Source organism: Glycine max, chromosome 10 (genome assembly GCF_000004515.6).
Source record: "Glycine max cultivar Williams 82 chromosome 10, Glycine_max_v4.0, whole genome shotgun sequence".
Classification (NCBI taxonomy): Eukaryota; Viridiplantae; Streptophyta; class Magnoliopsida; order Fabales; family Fabaceae; genus Glycine; species Glycine max.
Window position 1 is genome coordinate 37,901,060 of NC_038246.2, and position 22,864 is coordinate 37,923,923.

A 22,864-nucleotide genomic window follows, 5' to 3' on the forward strand; every position below is an offset into this window, starting at 1 on the left:
AAAAAATCAGAAACTTACAACCACCCCAATCGGGGCCTTAATTATGTAAAATTTATAAAGGTTCAATTTCAATCATATATATGACCAGCTTGACTGTTTATTCTTATGGAATCCAGTTGCTATCTATGAATATGAGCAGCTTGACATCAGCATATACTATCGGATCAGAGCAGAAAACAAAAGAAAAGGACATTATCATTAGTCATTAGTGGAAAAAATAAACTTGCACTTTACAGAAACTTTGATTTCGATCTCCTTACAAGTTACAATGAAGATACAGATTTGCTAATAAGGAAAATACATCTTGTATGCATGGAAAAGTCGAAGAAGAAAGGTCCTCAATTTAACCATACCAATTTATAATGTTGCTCTCTGTGATCACACTTCAAAAAAAAGAGAATTTTGCTCTCATCCTTTAAACTGCCACTCCCGACGGCACATGGGGCAATGCGCTTGTGATGTCTGAGAATTCACCCATTTCAGGATACAGTGCAAATGAAATGCGTGATTGCATACACCCCAAACTGTAGAAAAATATGTTAGATTAATTGCTGATATCAATATTCACAGAATATAGCAATTGGATCAGTTAGTTAGTCAGGCATTCAATCCATGCAACTCTTGTTACCTAGAAAAAGACAGATTACCATTATCCATATATTAATGCATTTCTTAATAGCGTTATGTAATCCTAATGATTTCTTGAAGTGGGAATTCCTTCAAACTCCTTGGGTATGCATAAAACTTTTTAAATAGTCAACATGTTTGTCAGCGATAATAGCATCTTTGCAACAGTTCAACACATTCAAATCAAGGGAGCTAGAGAACTTTAAACTTATGTATCAGTATATATATGAAACTACAAATTATGTTTGGAGGTAGCCTAATGCATCTGCAATTAGGAAAACTGGAAATTCCTAACGTGATACTATGTAATCTCAATCATCCTACCTAATAAGAGGACAGAGTTATTTGCTGTCACTGCCCTTGATAGGATTGCTAGTCGAGCAAGGCTTCCTATTAGGAAGGTGTATGAGAGAAGGAACCGAGCGTAGTTCCTAGGTTGTTAGTTCTGTTAATCATGGACCTGTGCCAGCTGTAAATCTTAACGGAATAGTTAGAATGAGTAGTATAAATAAGAGAAGCTTAGTCTTCAGAGGTAGGCAGTTAGAGGGTGGATCAGTTGGCATATTTGTAACTGCTACTCTATTCATTTCTTCAATTTCAATAATACATTCTTGGGAGAAACTATTTCGATTTTCTCTCCTTCATCTATTCTTGAGTTTTCTTCAGATTTCACCACCAGTTCTAACAGCCCTACATGTACAGACCCCAAAAAAGCAATAAAAGGGTCTTTTTAGAAACCTACAAACTCTGAAACTTATAAGCTAAGCTTGAAATCTTCATTCACATTCACACCATCTAGATTGTTAGTTGGATAGAATCCACGTTGTGGTAGGTCTACTAAACAGACTACTAAAAATCTGTTTTGAGGCTTGCTTAAGACCCCACATCACAATCACTATCCACACATAAGTCATTTACTCAATAGAAGCTAATGTGTGAATAATAAATTACAAGCATTTACACACTGTACAGTTGCATTTACTAGTTACTACTGCTACAGTAGCGTAGAATTCTCAAAATATAAAAGATTAGTTAAGAAAAATAACTCAAGACAATTTGGTGCAAAACATAATAACGATGAAAGTCGCCAATAATATCATCAAGAGTAGCTTACTCAATGGGCAGTCATCTCCAGGAAGTTTACAGTCAGGACAACATCCATCAAAGGCCATCCTACAAATCCCACAGGTTTCATCCTGGGCATCCCAAGTCCATGAAGCAACAGCATGCCATCTATATTTGACAAAAGGGAATGAGAAAATTAAGGATGTGCTTGATTTAGTCGCAAAGCAAATGAAAAGATAGAAACTAGGGAGGCTAAAAATTTGGAAAAAAAAAAACTATGTTAAATTTGCTTGGTACAATAGAAATTTGGAGCAATTGAAAGTGAAATGCAACCAACTCAATTTCACACAGGTCATACCAGTTTTGTCTGTTCTTCTATAGCATAAATGTCGGCAGAAAATTATTCACAACCTACTTTTATCCACACCACCTAACAAGTTCCACCAACTTAAAATCAAAACCTTTCCATTCCACTTCATTTTCACTAATGACTACCATCTCTAATATTCCACCAAGCAATTGAAAATGCAACATATCCTCTCATTACAGACACACAGTTGCAAATCCTCCCATAGCACGAAAGTAAGCTAAAGACAACTTTCCAGACTCAACCCAACCATACATCAAGAGTGAAAATCAAGGCATTTCTATCTCACTTCATTTTCACTTCCCTCATTTTTCTATCTTCTCTAACAGGCTCAACCATAATTATTCAGCAGATATGGTAATATAACCATCCAGAAAATTCAGCTAGGGAATAATTTGAAAGACAAAGTGAGCAGAACAAGTTCATCATTATATGAAAGTTATGTTTAAGAGAGAGAGAGCATACTCTTTTTAGAAGTACAGCAGATATCCAAGTAGAGACCTTAGTCAAGAAAAACATTTTCTTTTCCTTTTCCACAAACACCCAATTCTCGTTATATTGACAAGAATTAGGCTGAAAATGAAAGCACGAAAATTTGAAGAAGAAGAAGAAGAAGAAGAAGAAGAAAAAAAACAACTACAAAAAGAAGATGTGGGTAAGGTTTAAAGACAAAAACATGTAGAATGCAAAAAATAGTCACGATTCGGATCGCCTCTGCTAAAAAAAAAAAAACTAACAATCCTAACAATTAATTTGCCTATAAAAAATGCAAAAAGTAGTAAAACAAAGAAACGATTTAAAGATGAAACGAAGAAGAATGGAAAGGATACGCAAGATGTTGACTTTCATCTTGGTGCCTAGCAACTGCAAAAGAAAAAAAAAAAAAAAAGATGTGGGTAGGGTTTGTGCGAATTCGTAGTGGAGACCAAAATTTGAAAGGGAGAAGGGGATGCGCCTTCAATCAAAATTCAAAGCTGATTGTAAACCGTTTGATTGGATCAAATTTCACGGTCTCATAAATTGATATAGGTATCCCTAAGGGCTAGTTTATTTATTTAAATATTTAAAAAATCGATTTTTTAAAAGAAATAGATTGGAAATTTTTAGTTTTCTATTTTTTTTAAAAAAATAATTTAAATAAACACATAACATAAAATTAATTATTTTATTTAAAAATTATTTTTTTTAATGTTTTAATTAGATCAAATTAATCATGGTCAATTTTTGCCATGATATGTGACAATGTTGAATAATGTGATATCTCTCATTTTATCATGTTTTCTTAAGTTGATTCATTTTGTGTGATAAAGTAATAAATACCAATTTGGTTTAACAGGAAAATAAGGCATTATAATTGTGCAACTTTAATTGTTCAAATTTCATAATTGTGTAATTGGAATTAATTTTTTGGACAAAACTACACAATTGTGATACTGGTCAATTGCCTTAACGTAACTGAAATTTAGGAAACCAAAATTATACATGTGTGATACTCGAGGGACCTAATTGATACAATTGAAAACTAAAATTGCATAATTGCAATATCTTGTGGGACAAAAATGTAATTAAACCTATATTTTCATAATTCTTTTGTTGAATGAAAAGTTTAGGTGAGTCAAATGTTGTTAGGATCAGAATTCATAGAGACTCTTACCAATATAATCAATATCTTATATTACATTTCTACTTCAACACATAATCAATCCTTGCAAAATTTCTCAAATCTTAATTCCTTAGTAGATCTAATCTAGAAACTAGGTTTAGAGATATAGATTGCAAGAATTATTGAATCAAAACCCTATCCCTAGCAATTAGATCTATTAATCATTCTACTTCTGATTAATTAGATTGTGTTTTCAAACACAAAACAATTCACAAAACCATGGATGATCAAGCAATAGAAAAATATGAAACATTGAAATATAATAAATTGCATTAAAGAAAAAAAATAGATATGAAAGTCATAGAGAATACATGTTTGAGGTTCTACTATAGTCCAATCCTAACAACCAGGGATTTAGTTATGTCTGGCCATGGAAAGATCAAAAACCAAAGAAAAATGGATAAAGATGGAAGATTCAATCATAGAAGAGCTTCAAGGAGAAATTAACACCCAAAATTGTGTCTAACGAACTTCTCCAATTGAATCAATATCAACTTTGTGTGTTTCCCAAACAAGTTTCTCCAACTAAAACTACCACGTTAGCTCTTGCTTAAGCAAGGATGGACTCTCAATTAAGCGAGAGTGCATATGTTGAGCTTTGGAAGTAATCTTGTTGAAGCAAGACTGGTCTCTTGCTTAAGTGTCGGTTGAAGTTACTCTCAACAATAGATTTGGCTAGAGCAACCAATAGGTCTCGATTGAGCAACATTTTTGTAGCTCTCTAGAACATGTCTTGCTTATGGAAGGTTGACACGAGTCTTGTCCTTCAAAAGCTCCATTTTTGCTTCACTTGAATTTTCACTCCTTTATTAAAAAAAGTAAACAAAATCAATCAAAACATATTCAATTGCCAAATCAAACTAAACTCTAATTATTTATTTTTTTTATTCATAAATGGGAGAGTTAAAACTTCAAATTAAAGAGAAATTAAGATGATTGCTCACAAAAATAAAGTGTGAAAACCAATTATCAATATCCTTATAATTTTAAATTTCAAAACATAAGGATATTGTAGTAATTACAGTTAAAATGCTTTAAATCTCCTTCACTTCCCTCCAAATCTCCCAATATTGGAGGAAAGCAAAAATTAGATGAAGGGGGGGATTTTGCTCCCTTCCATTCTAGGGGTGGCCATAGATCCAGATCAATTTGATCTGAATGAATCCAAGCTGAAAATTTTGAATTGGTTTGGATCATTGATTTATATCATATTGAAAATATAAAAATCAAATGACTTCTGATTAGATTTTGATTTTGAGAATTCAATCCAATCCACTCGATTACTTACTATGTTTCATTTTTACTTTATGTTTGTAACATTAAGAGTTTGGGCTTTTTAGACCAATCCAATTTTATTGTATTTTTTTTCATTTTAAGGCTACTTATTACTATGATTTAAAACATGATTCAATTTTTGACTTAGAATTGAACAAGTTGCATATTAGAATAGTAGTTAAAAAATAGTTTGAGTTAAATGTATAAAATTATGTACAACTAAAATCACTTTCCTAAATTTATTTTCAATTTTTTTTTCATTTATTATTATTTTAATAATAAATCTGATGACCCAATTCGATCATAATAAGATTGGTTTGGATCAGGTCACATATTAGGCAAAATCTGATTCTAACCAATTGAAATTGATTCGATTGGATAAAAAAATGTCACAAATCTAATATCATCCAACCCAACATGTATCAAACCTTACTTCATTCCTTTCACCTCCTAATAATTGAATCAAATTTGTTTGAATAGAATATTTATATAGGTATGAAATTTTAGAATTTTTATACGACATTTTAATTAACTAAAATAGGAAAATTTTGAATTCTTCTAAAAAATAAAGAATTTAAAATCCTTCACTTCTCTCATACACAACACTACTCTCTCTCTCGTTATAGTGCTAGGCTCAATCTCTTTCACTATAATACCACACGTTCTCTCTACAACACTACACTCTATCTCTCAATTCAATGCTTCTTTTTCTCTTTCTCGATTCATCAGAGCCCCCCTCTCTCTAGTAACCAGGCTCGTGTCTTTCTCTTACTCATCTTAGCGCATTTCTTCTATCAGATTAGGGTTTGTTGCTTTAATTTGTGTTTCAATTTTGATTTTATTGATTTGTATTTTATTTTTCATTTCATTGGCTTATTTCATTGATTTTGACTTTGAGAATGCATGTATCTTTTGCCTATATGAGCATGTACCTATAAGTTCTGCAGAATCTTACCATTCACAATTCAATACAATTTGACTAATTACTTATTCATATCATAAGATGAACCTTACATGATTTTGTATCTTTTGATACATGAATGAATGTATGCAATTTCTATCATCAATATGAATCACACAATTCAACAATTCATTATTTTTTTTTACTTTTCTTTCAGCAATTCCCATAAAAAATGGATAAGTCACATAAACTTAAATTGTTAAATAAAAAGGAATCGAAAAAACAATTCTCAACTTATAGTATTTGATTATTCCACCACTGGTATTTGTGTCTCACTCATTGAATACATGTACTCTATTTAGTTATTTAATTGTTTCATTTCCATTCTTTTGAAATAAAGACTTCACAAACTAATTTTGCTTTATAAGTCTTCTAGTTATATTCTTTTATCTATTTCCAGCTTATTTATAATTTTTACATTGAACACTATATATAATCTATATGATATATTTGAAGTAATTTTTCATTATCTTCTAAATCTTACAATTCAATACAAATTATGATTCATGATTCAAATAATATTGGTTTTGCTTGAACAAGTACATCTATATAAGCACACCTATACGATTTCATTTTGGATGGTTACTTATTATCTATGAGGACACACCTATCTCAGAATAACCTTGATTTTGGAGTTGATTTTTTTTAAAAAAAACATAATTAATAGAAATTTGATGGATGAATCATTTTAGTATTTATTGATAAAAAATATTTCAATCCTTCTCAGTGATTATTTTAGAAAAAGAACTTGAACTGGTGCCTTCTTTTTGTGAATCGTGATCAAGTAGTATTAATATTAGTTTTGACCGTCTTGTTGCTAAATGAGATAATGTCAATTGACTTGAGAATGCACATAGCATCACAATGAGCCACACAAGACTCAAGAGTGTTTCTAAGTTACCAAATCAGAACATGGTAGCCAATAACTGCTATTAGTGCTCTACAGAATACAAATGGCTATTTTCTGGGACATGCTAGGTGCACCCAGCAACATTGCTGGTGCACCCAGCAATTAGGTGAATGGGCAAAATTGCCCTTGTGTTAAAAAATAATTCCTTCTTTCGGAAGAAGGTTCTTCCGGTAGAACAATTTATTCTACCAGAAGAACCTTCTTTTGGAGAAGCTACCGGAAGAACTTCTTCCGGTAACTTCTCCGGAAGAAGGTTCTTCCGGATGAACAATTTGTTCTACCGGAAGAACCTTCTTCCGGAAGCTTTCCGGAAGAAGGTTTTTCCATTAGAACACAAATTGTTCTTCTAGAAGAAGGTTCTTCCGGTAGAACACAAATTGTTCTTCTGGAAAATTTTCGGAAAAACCTTCTTCCGGAAGCTTTCCGGAAGAACCTTCTTTCGGAAGAAGAAATTATTTTTTTAACGCAAGGGCAATTTTGCCCATTCACCTAATTGCTGGGTGTCCCAGCAATGTTGCTGGGTGTCCTAGCAATGTTGCTGGGTGCACCTAGCATGTCCCCTATCTTCTGCTCACTATATTGGGAGTTGCTATTGGTCCCAACCAAGGGACTAATACTTTTTTCTTCCAAAAACACCTTTTTTTATGAAAACACCGATTACATTGTATAATTGTACAACGAAATCATTTTTTTGTTATTTATGAAAGGGGCACGAAAAAATAAATAATGAAAATACGATTTTGTTACACAAATGTTTCCATGACTTTCTGAAGGAGGTAAAAAAAATAACAATGAAAACACAATTTCATTATACAACTGGACAATGAAATCATGTGTTCGATACTTTTTGAAGGGGTGCAAAATAAAAAAGCAACAAAAACATGATCTGTTGTAAATTATACAACATACTCGTGTTTTGGTTGCTTTTTTTCCCACCCAAACTTAGTAAAACAAAACTACACTTCCATTGAATACCTTTTTTACACACCCTCTTCTTCCTCTTTGCTAATCGGTTTCTTCTTCCAATCATCCAAGCCACCACCACATTGCACCACGCGTCGCCATCACCACCATCCCAACAACAACATCAAAACGCCACCACCATTCCAACAACATCATCGCACCATGCCATACCATACCAACAACAACATCTTGCGCGACACTACCAATAGTCAATAATAAAAAATAGAAGAAAAACAAGAACTGAAGAGGGGAAGGGGAGGGGTTTAACATAGGTTGACGCGATGCCGATTTTTATTGTCGCGATGCAAATCTTGACCGCACGATCTGTGGGGTGGTTTAGGTCTCTCGACGGTGAGCTCAATGGATAGTGATGGAGTTGTTTAAGGGCACAGGGAAGGGGAAGGGAAGAGGAAGGGGCGTGGTTTGAGTTGTGGGATAAGGAGGTATTTTCTTAGGTTTGTAGGGGCCATTAACAAATGGGATTCAGACCAATAACAACCCCACACTGCACTTCACCTAGCTTTGCCCCTTTGAAAATACCAAATCAAAACCTTTTTTTTTCTCCTAATTGCTGGTTTTGACTTGGGAGTTTAGTGAGTGTTGTTAGAGTAGAAGGGAACGGGATTTGGGAGATATTTTATAGCTTATGTTGAGAAAAAAAAAAGGATTACAAAGAGTATTATGTCATGTGGTCCCACTCCTTGGATCACATAATTTGTGATCATTTTCATTACCTGATAGTTGGATTTTATGTTTGAATTAGGTATCTAAACACAAGTAGGATTCATTGTGTTCTTTCTTCAATTTAATTTTTGGGTAAATTAATGTTTTTTTTTTGTTCTTGGATTGAACTTAATAGAGTTTTGTTAGATCAAGAAGCAAGAGTGTTGCTTCCTGGACCTCCCTGACACCTCATTATATCATGGGGACATGCTAGGTGCACCCAGCAACATTGTTGGTGCACCCATCAATTAGGTGAATGGGCAAAATTGTCCTTGTGCTAAAAAAATAATTCCTTCTTCCGGAAGAAGGTTCTTCCGGTAGAACAATTTATTCTACCAGAAGAATTTGTTCTACCGGTAAAGCTTTCCGAAAGAAGGTTCTTCCGGTAACACAAATTATTCTTCCGGAAGAAGGTTTTTCCGATAGCTTCTCCGGAAGAAGGTTCTTCCGGAAAGCTACTGAAAGAACCTTCTCCCGGAAGCTTTCCGGAAGAAGGTTCTTCTGGTAGAACACAAATTGTTCTTCCGGAAGAAGAAATTATTTTTTTTAATGCAAGGGCAATTTTGCCCATTTACCTAATTGCTGGGTGCATCAGTAATGTTGCTGGGTGCTCCTAGCATGTCCCTATATCATGGAGTGTCGAATCTAAAATATAATTTTACATTTTGCATTAGACAGTCCAAAATGTAATGGGTCTGGGTGCCTGAAGCAAAATTTGGAGGTGCAAGAAGTTTCACTCAATAAGCAAAGTTGGGATGACATGGACCTCTTTTGTTGTTGGGCTTTAAACAAAAAATCCATTCTTATTTAGGAAGAATTGCTAGATATCTATCACCAAAATTGCTTTTGTATTCTTTTAAGTTGGCATGGTAAAAGTCACACGTTTGAATCCATCGCGTTTCATTGTATTCTGAAAGTTCATTCTGCAATATAATTTTTCATTTTGAAATAGACTTTTCAAAATACAACGAGAGATACTGGATTCAAATAAGGAAGTGCAGGAAATAAATGCCTGAAAGTTATTAAACTAGATTTTCTTAGTTTACCGTGTTTTAAAAAAAATAATGAGTCTTATTTACGAATCATATTGTTCAAAGTTTAGAAACAGTTGGCATTATTTTTGGTGGGTTATGAGTTTATATAAAAATATGTTGACTTTCTCTACACTTATAAAGATTAAGATAAATACCCCCTCCACATTTTTGTGAGTTTCTCTTGGATGATGATTTTCTTTATCTTCTATTTATTTGTTTGAAATATTATATACTTTTGTCTTGGTGACACTTTGTCTGTGCGGCTAAAATTCTGTTCGTAAAACCATAATTGATGCAATTTTGATTTGCATCATACTTTATAGGTCAATTGATAGTTGAGGCGTATACTAAATTACTGATCTCTTTTGCATGATCAGTTTGCAATTTAAATTATTAAATATTATCTAATGTTAAAAATATTTTGAATTATTAAATATTTAAAATTGAATAATGTTTATTTTTGGTAAAATTTAATTATTAAATATTTAAAAAACTGACATGTTTATTTTTGATAAATTTTAATTATTAAATATTTAAAAAATTGACTAATGTTTATTTTTGGTAAAGTTCAATTTTAAAATTTTAACTTTTTAAATAAACATTTAAAACATTAGGTAGAAATTGAATTATTATATGTAAGGAAATTAAAATATAAGAAATTTGAATTACTTTATTTAAACAAAGTGCTAAAATTCATATTTTGTGTATTTCAATTTCCTTGAAATGTTAAAATTATCCATCCAAACACAAGGAAAAGGAATCAAATAAAATTATCCATCCAAACACAAGGAAAAGGAATCAAATCCCAATGTATATGCAAATCACAAAAAGAAAACCCAGATATAAAATCCTGAAATGAAATTCAGATAATGATATGATGCATGATTTGGATTCGACTAAGATTACCTTCAAGAAGAAACACCATTTTCAAAAAAGGCAAGATATTTAAAAAAGATAAAATAAAAAACAGTCAATAAATTGTAATACTAAAACTATCTATTTGATAAGAATATGCAATGACTTGATTTTCATTAAATATTTCCATTCCTGTAGAATTCATGCACCCATTCCTATAAGAAAAATTCAGTAGTCTTATAAAAAAATGTTGTAATCATTTGATACAAGTAATAAGTAAAATTCATTGAATTTGCATATAATTCATTACAATGTAATCATGTTATTAGTATATAAGATACTGAAAATAAAATATAATTCAAATGATAGGTCAAACCTTAATGGTATGTTTGGTTTAGGAAAGAAAATAGGTGGGAAGTTATATGATTTTATAAATTGGTTGGTAGAAAAGAAAATGAAGGAATGACATAAATATATCCCTAACATAAAAAAAGAAATGTACACAAATAAGGGGTTTTTGGTCTTTTACTACCCCAACCCATCTTTGTCTCCATTTCCCTCCTTTTTGGGCAGAACGCGGAAACAGTGTGACCCAATTTTATTTTTTTTACTCATTTCTTTACTCTCTTTTTCAAACCAAATGAGGAAACGACTCAAGACTGGCTTTCCTTCCTTCCAGTTTCTGTCAAAAACAAACAGACCCTAAAAATTCCATATTTTGCATATTCTCCAAAAATGACAATGCATTAAGGTGTAACAATTTAGGCATGTGCCTTTTAAATATTTTCCAATATAATACACCAATGCAATCATTGTAAAATACAAAAAAACATTTATGTTTATAGATAATTTTCTGTTTGGAACCCAAGATAGTGGTATCAAGTGTCCAAACAAGGATTTCAGGAATTTCAATTGGGATAGGGGAGACAGCTCTTTATAAAGCCTAGATGGTCTAGGGAAAATATGGCATAAAAGATTGTAATTTCTTATTACTTTCTTCACAATTGCAGCCATGACTAGGAAGAAAGTGAAACTTGCCTATATCACCGATGTCACGGCAAGAAAATCCACTTACAAGAAAAGGAAGAAGGGTATCATTAAGAAGGTGAGTGAACTCACCATTCTTTGCGGTATCCCAGCGTGCGCTATAATTTCCAGTCCTTTTGATTCTAAGCCAGAGGTTTGGCCAGATCCAGAGAGAGCCAAACAGGTGATTCAGAAGTATCTGGATGCATCTGTACTAGATGAAAGCAAGAATGTCAACCAAGAGAGCTTCATCATGCAAAGGATTGCCAAAGCCCAGGAACAATTGAAGAAACATCGTCAGGAGAACCATGAGAAGGAGATGGCCTTGTCCATGTTCCAGTACATGCAAGGTGAAGACCTGCCAAATAATGTTGAAGAACTGAAAGAACTCAACAAGCTGATTGAGAAGAATTTGAAGGAAATTGAAAATAAGTTGGCTGTCAATGGTGAGTCTATTAGTGTTTAGAGGTCATGCCTTTGTCTTTACTTTGTGAGTCTGTTCAATATTTAGAGGCTTGACCTCTAATGTGAGTCTGTTATGTATGTAGAAGCATAGCCTTTATTTTGTGAGTCTGTTATGTATTCAGAGGCATGACCTGTCTTTGAGATCATTTAAATAAAACTCATTGGAAATTCTATCATTTTAATGTTCTTGTTCAGAGACCAAGTAATACCATGCTTAAATTTTGGTACTTTTAAGTAATAAGAATCTAACACAAGATTAGAAATATAATTGAAACATAGGAGCATAATACCAATTCCAATTTAATAAAAATTGGAATTGAGTTAAAATTATAATTCTAATGCTCGGATCACACAACAATTATTTACAGGGTTCAAAGTGCAACTGTGGTCACATCATGATCACTATTAGTTTATAGGTCAATGCAAACCTATGCAGTCAGCAGCCAGGGTGATGTGGTTATACCAGTTGCTACAATCAGGATTTTGTTACTACAAGATGTTGCCCACAATTTAAATTCCTGATTATTTGGGTGAAATTTTTTTCATAACCAAGAATTATACAACCATGTGGAGTCAGCTACATAAATCAAATGATGCTATTAGGCTCCATCCAAAACCAAAATTTCAATAAATCAATTTAGGGCAAGGAATGTTTTGATGGTTTATCCCAAAGTTGCAGTCTACCTGAACCTCTTTTAATTGAGGAATCTTCCATTTGATTCACTTTTTGAACACATATGTTGGTCTTCTCCTTGCAATCAAACCATCTTCAGAAAAAACTTGTTATTTTCTCCTAAACAAATGCCACTCCAATTTAGATCACATATTATCTTTTCTAGTATGTTCGCTCATCCATCTCAATAATCTTATCCATGCTAAACTTATTGCTGGCTTGCCACCTGATATAATTTTCCTTCTAGTGCCACAGAATCTTAAATTACGCTTGAAGCATTTCTTCATTTGATCAACCTTGCTTGAATCTTATTTGTTGCATCCTCTCAATCTTTCCTCTTAATCCTACTTGATTTTTTGCAATTATCTCCTAAAAAAACTAACATACCCCAGTGCCCAAAGGCTCCTTGCTATGCGAAGGTATGAGAGAGGGTCATTGTACACAGTCTTACCCTTGCATTTATCTCCTAATGTGGTTAAAAAGGAGTTTGCTGATATGAACTAAAATTTACTATTAAAATTTGATAGGAATTCAAGGAAAGAAGGGAATAGAAATTTGAGAAGGAAGAATATTCAGAGAAGGTTCTCTGCCAGTCTGCCCTGTGGTAACAACCACCCCACAATTCCCAAATAATTCCTGATACCCCACCCTCCTCATATCCACGTTCTCCTTCATGATTATTAGGATCTTCTTCACCAATGCCCTCAGATAGGTGTCCATTCTGATTTCTGTTAGTCTCCTAGACTCCTTCTGTAACAGAATTCTCCTTCCCAATTATGGCCTTAACCCCTTTCTTCTTTCTCTCGCAAACTTTAGTTAACTTCCATAGGCCCATCAGCATCCGTCATCCTTTAGGTGTATATTCATGTAAAAAATGCTTCCATTTTCCTACCAATCTTCAAATAAAAACAAATCCTGATGACTCCTTCTTGAAATCCAAAGTTCCTTCCAAGGTTTAAGTTTTCTCATGTGGACTAAGATACTAATACTAGATAAGATTAAAATTAATGATAAGTTAAAATTTTAATTTTTAAAGACCCTACAAAAGCTGTATTGCCTGATGTGTTTTCAGTTTGGCTCTAACTCATTTGTTTCAGCACTATTCTACTATTCTACAGCCACTTCTATATCTAGAAAAGACTATATTTGGCTTTGGCATCTTGGTGAATCCTCTCAATTTAGAGAATTTATTATGAAGAAAAACAAAAATGCTTAAACGAATTTGGTAGAACTATGAAATAAAAGCTTTATGGAAGTGGGTACCTACCTATCTTGCTGAATGCCGAGTTACAAGGTTGATTGGGTGGTAAAAGGAGAAGGGAGGGAGGGAGGGAAAGGTCACAGGCTCAAAATTAACAATTAACAACCAGTATCCCTCTGGCATGTTTCGACTGAGTTGAGTAGTTGACAAATGTTACTATTTTCAAGAATTCTTCCCATCCCTTACATCTAATGTTGGACAGAATCAATTTTCATGCCTTTTTGCGATGGTCAACCCACGGATACGTAATGGGAGCCACACTAACACATATACAAAGAGATTGATAGGTTAAACAAACCCATCTTAAGGTTGCTAAGTATCACCAATTATTTATGAATAGCTGTTTCTTTATAAGAATTCCTGAGATCCCATGTTAGGTCGCCAAAAATTAATGTGGATCAATGAAGAAATTAAGAGGATAAATGGATGTGCAAGCAATTACAATTTACAAGTACAACCTATAGAGTTGTTTCCATGAGAACAAAATAGCTGGGCACTTTAGTTGTAAGGAACTCCTAAAACTAAATAAAAAAAACAATGATGTATAACAAGAGAGAATAAAGAAAACATTAACTCACTCGGTGAGATTTGATAAGCCATCCCCACGAAGAATTGCAATCATAACAATTTCCATGAAAGGCAATCTTTCAAATCCAGCAAATTTCACACATTCATCCTTAACCCAGGAATCATTAGGGTTTGTTGAGTGTTAGGGGAGAGCTCAAGACGACAAGAAACTGAACTGCCAAATCGGGGGCACTTCAATTCAACCTTAAGCTGAACTTTGAAGATACCAAACACCATACATGGCCTTTCACATTTTTTTAAATAATAAATATAGCATTATGACAAATGTAGGATTAGGGCTAGGGCCAGGCCCAGTCCAAACACTTAATATTTTTTACGAAATAATTATTGGAGAACAACCGTTTACGTTGAGTGCTGCTAGATGCACCCAGCAATTACTGTGAAAAGGCAAAAATGTCCTTCATTAATTTTAAAAAAAAATGAAACCTCTCTCTCTCCCTCCCCACGTTTGCGCTTCTCTTCTTCTTCTTTCGGATCATCCCTCTTCTTCTTCCTGCTTCATCTTCCTGCTTCTTCTTCCTGCGCCTTCTTCTTCATTGCTTGCGCGTCTTCTTTGTAGCTCTTCTTCTTCTTCGCTGAGGAGGTGCGGTGGTGCTGCGAGGAAGCTTCCGCGAAGAGCAACGATCGTTGAGGAGGTTTGTGCGTCCACTGTCGAGGTCAGCACTGTCAACTTTACTTTTTTTTGCTCCAATGTTGCCGGTGATGGCGGAAAACGCTGTCGGAAATCGCTGGGAGCTTTACGGATCAAGTGATCCATAAGGTATGTTGAGTAATTTACGGATCACTTGATTCGTAAAATACTCAACATACTTTACGGATCACTTGATCCGTAAAACTCACAATTTGATTTTAATTCAAAAATTGTCAAATATTATTTGATACCTCTGAATGTATGCTAAATATTTGATAAATAGTGTCATGAATATCTACTGTTTCATACAAATTGCCATGAATGTATGCTAATGATTGATATCCCTATAAGCTAACTTCCATGTGCTTCCATATAAGCCAACTTCCATGTACTTCCTTTAACTAAGTTATGACCAATATGATTGATGCAAATACTTGTGAGTAACAATCTGCAACTTCTTGTACCTAAATTAGAGGAGAACAATAATGAATAACAATGTGCAGCTTCTTGTACCTAAATCCAAATTAGAGGAGAACAATAATGAATAACAATGAGCAGCTTCTTGTACCTAAATCCAAATTAGATAGATGCAAATACTTGCAATTAATGGATTAAACTAGGAAATAGGAATTTGACATGATAGAACGAATTTGGCATGATGGTAGTTTGCTTAGAACCTCTGAGCCTGTATGTGAAGAAATGCATTTGGAATCATGAACCAACTATCCCAAAACCTTAAGTTATTTAGAACTCTAAGCCACATGGTCGGCTATAATATAATATCACAAATGATGAACCAACTATTCCATACAAATGGTTTTATATCAAACTTCAGAGCAATAAGCATTTTGGTCATCAATTAAGCAGCCATTCTATCACCTAATGCTAATACTAATTCAATTCCCAAAGTAGTTAGTATTTTAATTTTTTATATAATACTAATTATTTTTTTATATTCTTTATAATATTAATAATGATATGATTAATTCTTTATAATATTATCTTTTATGTATTTATTGATTTTTATTAATATGTATAAAATAACCTTAAACAATAATTATAATGAGACTGAGTAAGTATTTTAATATCATCTTCTAAACAAATTTATTCTAAAAAAATTTATTAAAAAATTAATTATTTATAATAAATCAATATTTATAAATATATTATAATTAATAAAATAAAAAATAGATTTAATTATATTATAAATAAATATGTTGTATTTAAAAGTATATTATAATTATTTTTCCTCTTACGGATCAAGTTGATCCGTAAGAGACTTTCGGATCAACTTATGGATCAAGTTGATCCATAGGTGGAAAACTAAGCAAGGACAATTTTACCATTTTTCAAGAATGCTGGGTGCACCAGCAATAATGCTGGGTGCACCTAGCAACACTCGTTTACGTTTGTGTACTGGGCTATCTATTTCTGACAACTGACGGACCTGATCCAAAATGAAGCATGAGAAAAGTTATTTGGATCTATATCCTATTGGACCTAATCCCGCCATAGCCCAGATTAGGAACTAGATTACTAAATTGGGACTTTGTTTTTGTGTGTGAATAATCTCGGCAAATATGGTTGAGAATTTTGATGATTGACTAACCTCTCTTTATTTTTTATTATCCTAAAAAAAAATTAGAATCATAGGATTAAATAAAGATTACACATATATGTTTTCTTTATAAAAGATATTTTTGTTTGAGTCGTACGATATGAAATTTTCATATATAATTTTTAGGGGGGATTGAGATGTTTCTTCTTAAGTACATATTAGATATTAAATTCTTATCACATGCTTAAGAAAAAAAATTATTTATCAATTATGTCACACTACTTTAACAAATAAATAAGATTGGATAAAATAATATTTTAGTTTCTAGAATGTATAAAATAAATATTTATTTTACAAAACTAATTATTTAATAATTAAATATTATATATAAATTATATTATAATTAAAATTGATAATAAATACTTTAACCATATATATTATAGTTTAAATATTGATAAATAATTTATATTATAATACAATGTTATTTTAATTATTGATATTTTAAAAAAATATTGGAATTTAATTTTGAACTAAAACTATTGAAATATTTAGCGAAAGTGATAAAAAAATAAGAAAAATTTATAAAAATGTTCATTGATTAAAAATTCTCAAAACACCGTCGCTGAATAATGATCCCTAAAGGGACTTTAAGATAATTAGTCTAATTTATATTGAGAGATGATAAAGAATTATAAAAACTTTTCTTACTAATAGACTAATCCTAATGAGTTAATTAGGTTGAGACTTAGTTGAAATATGAAAATTTAGATATTATATAAATGTTATAAAATTATATAAATAAATATTCAAAGTTAAATATTTTTTTACAATTATTTTATCCGTTTTAAAATTTATGTAATTTTATCACAGCCTTATTTGTTTCAAAAAACTAAAGGCAATTTGTATCTTTTTTTATTTATTTTTTTCATTAATATTTTGATTAAAAAATAACATTTTAAGTGTTATAATATTGAATAATCTAATCGATCAATACAATTTATTACAATTTATTCCTGCTCAAAAATTATATATTTGGTATTTAATAAGTATTTTCTTAATATGTGTGTAGCATCCTCTTAAAACAAATACGTGCGTAGCAATACTAAATATAATAAATTTTACAATAGAAATAATATGTTATTAAACAAATCATATCAATGTTTGTGTAAAAAAAAAACAAATGATATCAATATAAAAATATAACCATATTATTTTAAATATTCATTTGAATAAAAAGTAATTCTTAATCTAAACAATATCTTGAAATAATATCAAATGATATCAGATCATATGATATCGAATCAATTTTGAGCTACTAAAAACTTACGATTCCAATCTTAAAAAAATGTTGGCTAGCTATAGGACTCAAAATCAGAACTCATCTAGCTTGTTATATACCCTATATATATGTGTGTGACAATATATATATATATATATATATATATATATATATATATATATATATATATATATATATATATATATATATATATATATATATATATGTTGATAGAAAAATCATGTTGAGCCATTCTTTCTTCTAATAGTGTGACGCTTTATTTATTCGTGAGTCGTGACAAACATAAAACGGAAGGCTTCAAATTAATGGCATATATGTGAACGCGCACTTCACATGCAGTATATAAACACAATTGAATTGACTTCGTGATAGTTGCAACAAGTGTGACATATGAGATGTGAATCTCTATATGCACCATCCGGTGTGCATCAACAAATATATATGCACCCTTTTTCCTTTAAGTTTGGGGAAAAAGTTTTCACGCCAGAACACGATTCTTTTATATATATTACAGGAATAAAAGGAGTGAAAGCTATTTATTTCTAACGGCCATTAAAGGCATATTGTATGTATATTCATTATTCCAACACGAAAAGACTTGAACAGAAATTCCGTCACTTTTGCCGAAGAACTCAAATTGGTTATTTTTCTCAAAGAAAAAGTTTAATTTCATTGCTAAAATATTTTTAAAAACTAACATTTTATTTAGGAGAATTTCACAAAACCACTCATTTATTTTGCAACTAAATTTTTTTGTCATTAATATAATTTAAATTAAACTAATATTTTAAATGTAGTATATGACATTTTTTTTTTACTCTTCTAAAATGTACGTTAGAACACATTTTTTAGCTAAAAATATTAAAATATGAGTCAATATATGCACTGTTGCCTCTTTAAAAATTAGAAGTCTTTGCTGGCGGGCTTGAATTCAAGGCAATATATAGTTCCCGCTAAAGGATCAATTCAACATGATTCTTATACACAGTAATAGTGAAAAGGTGCTTGTTTGGTTCCTAGTGACAAAGTAATTCATATTTGGAAGATTATGAGAATTTCTTAATTTTGACCACAAACATGAGCTATTACTGATTCTTTAATCGAATGATCATTTAACATTACCCTTTGCACTTACTGATAGAATAGTGCTAGTAGAGACGGAGATGTCCTTAATTGACTTGCTTTTCTTCAGCATTGACTATTCCAGCAGTTCAGACTTTCCCTTTGCATTTGAAACTTTGAATGGAATATACCAAAGGTCCAAATGGTAAGTGAAGGATAAAGTAACTTAAGGAGAAGAATGAAGATATTAGCCTTTAGACCACTGTGACTTTTCCAAATATTGTAGCAACAGAAATTTCAGATTTCCAGTGATCTTCTAATTAAGATGCTTATTTCAGATTAATAACTTGATATTCAATTCTCCATGAAAAAAATTTAATTGCTTGTTTTACATGTATGTATTGAACATATAGCTCCGATTTTCTAGTTCAAATGAAGCATGAGTCTAAGATAGTGTGCTGACACACTCAAGATATTTAAAAAATCCTTAACAAGCATACAGATCACAAACTTTCTTACCAAATAAGGAGAACAGTTAGACTAAGCATTTAACTAAATGCATGCATACCATAATATTTTACGGGAAGAGTTGGCTATTCTGTTGAAAATAGTAAGTACCTGTTTGCTGCACAATAAGAACAAAATATCCCAAATCATTTTATTTTATGATCATTATCATTCTAGTAAATAGTAAATACACTAAATATTATAATTTTTACACTATTATTTAATAACAAAATACCCCACATATATATATATATAATGAATTGAATTTATTAATTTTTGTAATAATTATTTTAAAAACCATACCCATGATAATTATTTACCCTGTAAAATTTAAACTTTTATAATTATAACATGATAAATTTAAGATTTGACATGTAATCAGTTCTCTGTAGATAGGACAGAAATCAAATGCAATAGTAAGCAAGAGTACTATGGAATACTCAGCGACCTAGAAAAGGATTGATTCGAGGGTCTATAAAGTAAAAACAATCGGTTAAGAAACCCATGAGAACCATCAAATGGAATTCCTATGATATCCTGAGAAAGTAGAACCTTCACAAATATAGATGGCTACCATTCCATCCAGTAAATTTGTAACAAAAGAGATTCACAAATCACACTCGATGTATCAGTAACTATAGGGCTAGCTGGCTTCACTATTCAGGGCTTCACTTTTCTCTTTTTTAATTCTGAATCAAAACATAAAAAAAGAAGACAAGACAAGGCAAGGACGAATCTCTAAAATCTGCGGGTTATTTCATGGATTCTTCTTGTTTTCAAATTCTGTGATGTTTACTTTGTCTTTGTTCACTTTGGAGGGTGCATGGCACATGTTATGCCGTGAAGATTGGTGTGTGAGGATTTATGAGGCGATGGAAGGTGGCCCAAAGAGAGAGCTTAAATACCACTGACATAAAGGGCTTGTGCAGAATGTTTATGCTAATCCCACTCAATCAATTAATAATGTTTGAAGACTATGCTAGTGATGATCCTTTCAATTTGATTTTATGTCCCATCAACCATGATTTTTATAGGCCCCTCTAGTTAAATGATTATATTATTGAACGAATCTTCAAACCCTATCTATTTTGCATTTTCACAGCCTAACTAGCTCTTTAGTATATCTATTCCATATTATAAATATTTTATTCTATTTTTATATAACTAAAATAATAATAAATAAATATTTTTAAACGTATAAATTAATTTTTTTGCATAATGAATAAATATCCTTGAATATATATTTTATATATTCCCAATAAATAATTCAAATTGTGATATGAAGTTATTTTTAATTATTGATTTTTTTTAAAATAATTCAAATTTAATTCAAAGATAAAGATGAAAGATAAAGGCTTGAAAGGAATAAATAATTAAGAAAAACAAGATACTGATATAAAGAAAATAAAAAGTTTGTTTTGTTTGTATCGATATGTGACTACTAAGTAACTAATTAATTTTTAATTCTAATCATTAATATATCAACTTCGTGTATCGCCGAATTATAAACAGTGTGCAAGATTTTTAAAATGTTTGGAAACAAAATGCAATTATTAAGGTAAAATTTGTTAAAAAAATACAATTAAATATTTATTTTTCTATAATTTTCAGATTATATTTTACTTATCATATTTTAACTTTTTTTTCTCTCTCAAAGTATCTGCTATAACATTATGATAAACCAGAGTTTATTATTTTAATTCAAATGAATCAAACTTAAGTAAGAGTTTATATTTATGTAAAGTGTTGCATCAATTAAGTTAAATCCTTAATAATAGAGTTGGGAAGAGATAGAAACTACAAGCGGTGCTAGAATAAAGTTGCTCTAAATAACTGTTATTTCATAACTTAACTGTTATTTCATAACTGGCTTCGACATACTCTGAGCTTTCCAGATAGCACAGTAGGGCACCTGAATTGATCCGCTTATAAGATGGCACCTGTACATTCTTTTTCCTGACTGTTTCATTACTGAATATTACTTATTAGTTCTAATTAACTAGATTTAATAATCTTGTTTTAGTATATTCTAAATAAAAAAAATCTTGTTTTAGTATCCAACAGGTCCAAATTAATTTCTGAAAATCGTGGGGGTTTGTGAAGTAGAGTCTTTTTCCCTCCTTTCAAATTTGCCTCTATTTCCAAGCTTAATGAATCACCCGAAAGGCAAATTATCCGGTATATAATATAAGAGAGGTATAAAGATTGGCTGAAAAGAAAAGAGACTAAACTCAAACCTAAAAAAAAGGACGTGAGAGTCTGAGAGAGAAACATGCATGTAGAATGTACGTACCATATATATTGTGCCTTGAGGAAACTAAATCCTCCACCTGTAGAAACATATGTAGGATTCCACAAATTCTTTCCCAAACTAAGATCAATTTTTTCCGATACAAGGAACTGAAATCTTCCTTTACTTTAGTGCACATACCATAAAAATAAAACTTTAGTGAATATATATAGTATATAGTATTAGGGCCAAAGAATAAATACAACATCAACTTAATGCATAACTCACTCACAAAGGCGTGCAATGCAACCTGACAGGTATTACTTGAGTATTAATTTCCAACAATAACCAAGTTACGATATATACCCTTCATAGATTCAACAAGTGAAACCAAGTTAAGCTACAAGGTCATGCACTTGTTGAATGTTCATACCGTTTTATTATTTACTTTTTTAATCACACACACATAACAAGGGGGTGTAACTAAAATCGTGGAAAGGACTTAATAATTCTACACAACATGTGTAATGGTAATCAGAAAAATACTGTAAGGCCTTGTCTATAAGAGCAAAAGGATATATAAACCAGAGTGAAAGCATACATCAAATTAAGAAGGAAGAATATAATAATGCACCTGAAGAACTAATTAAACAAGTAGTTGAATACAATATGTTATTTATATATCATCATTATTTATTAACATAATTTCTACCAGTACAAGGTAGAAGATATATTAATTTGGAAATGACAATCTAGAGAAATAAACAAATATACATATGGTTTCATATTATGCATTCTCAGCAGCAGCAGGATCAAGTTGATAGAGTGCAGATTCTGAAACACGTTTCTTGTACTTGGCAATAAAAGCTTCAGCTTTCATATCAATATTGGGCTCAGCAACACCCCAATTACCTTTGTCATCATCGCTAGGCCACACCCTCCTCCACGAATCAGGGGCATCATAGTACCCTCCTCTGGGCTTCCTTGATGAAAAGATGTTGAACATAGAGAAGAAACCCGAAGATGACTTCTTTTGCCTATTACCACCTGCCATAATTATGGTGTTTTTTTTTTTTTGGCTAACAATGACTGAATCAGCCACTGTGAAGACAATGAACTT

At 31.5% G+C, this 22,864-nt stretch overlaps 2 protein-coding genes across 2 annotated transcripts; one reads left to right on the forward strand and one right to left on the reverse strand.

Moving 5' to 3' along the window:
- Positions 1–209: 209 nt before the first annotated feature.
- Positions 210–3,020, reverse strand: LOC100775777 (anaphase-promoting complex subunit 11; the record flags this gene model as incomplete). The annotated part of the gene is made up of 3 exons (XM_026124102.2): positions 210–524; positions 1,742–1,860; positions 2,890–3,020. Coding segments are annotated over 3 exons (366 nt in total), but the record flags the coding sequence as incomplete, so codon positions are not given.
- An 8,435-nt stretch (positions 3,021–11,455) lies between these two features.
- LOC100792290 (agamous-like MADS-box protein AGL80) lies at positions 11,456–12,021 on the forward strand. The gene has a single exon (XM_003535263.5). It carries the CDS (start codon positions 11,456–11,458, stop codon positions 11,933–11,935), a length of 480 nt encoding a protein of 159 aa, XP_003535311.1. The 3' UTR covers positions 11,936–12,021.
- The last annotated feature ends 10,843 nt before the right edge of the window (positions 12,022–22,864 follow it).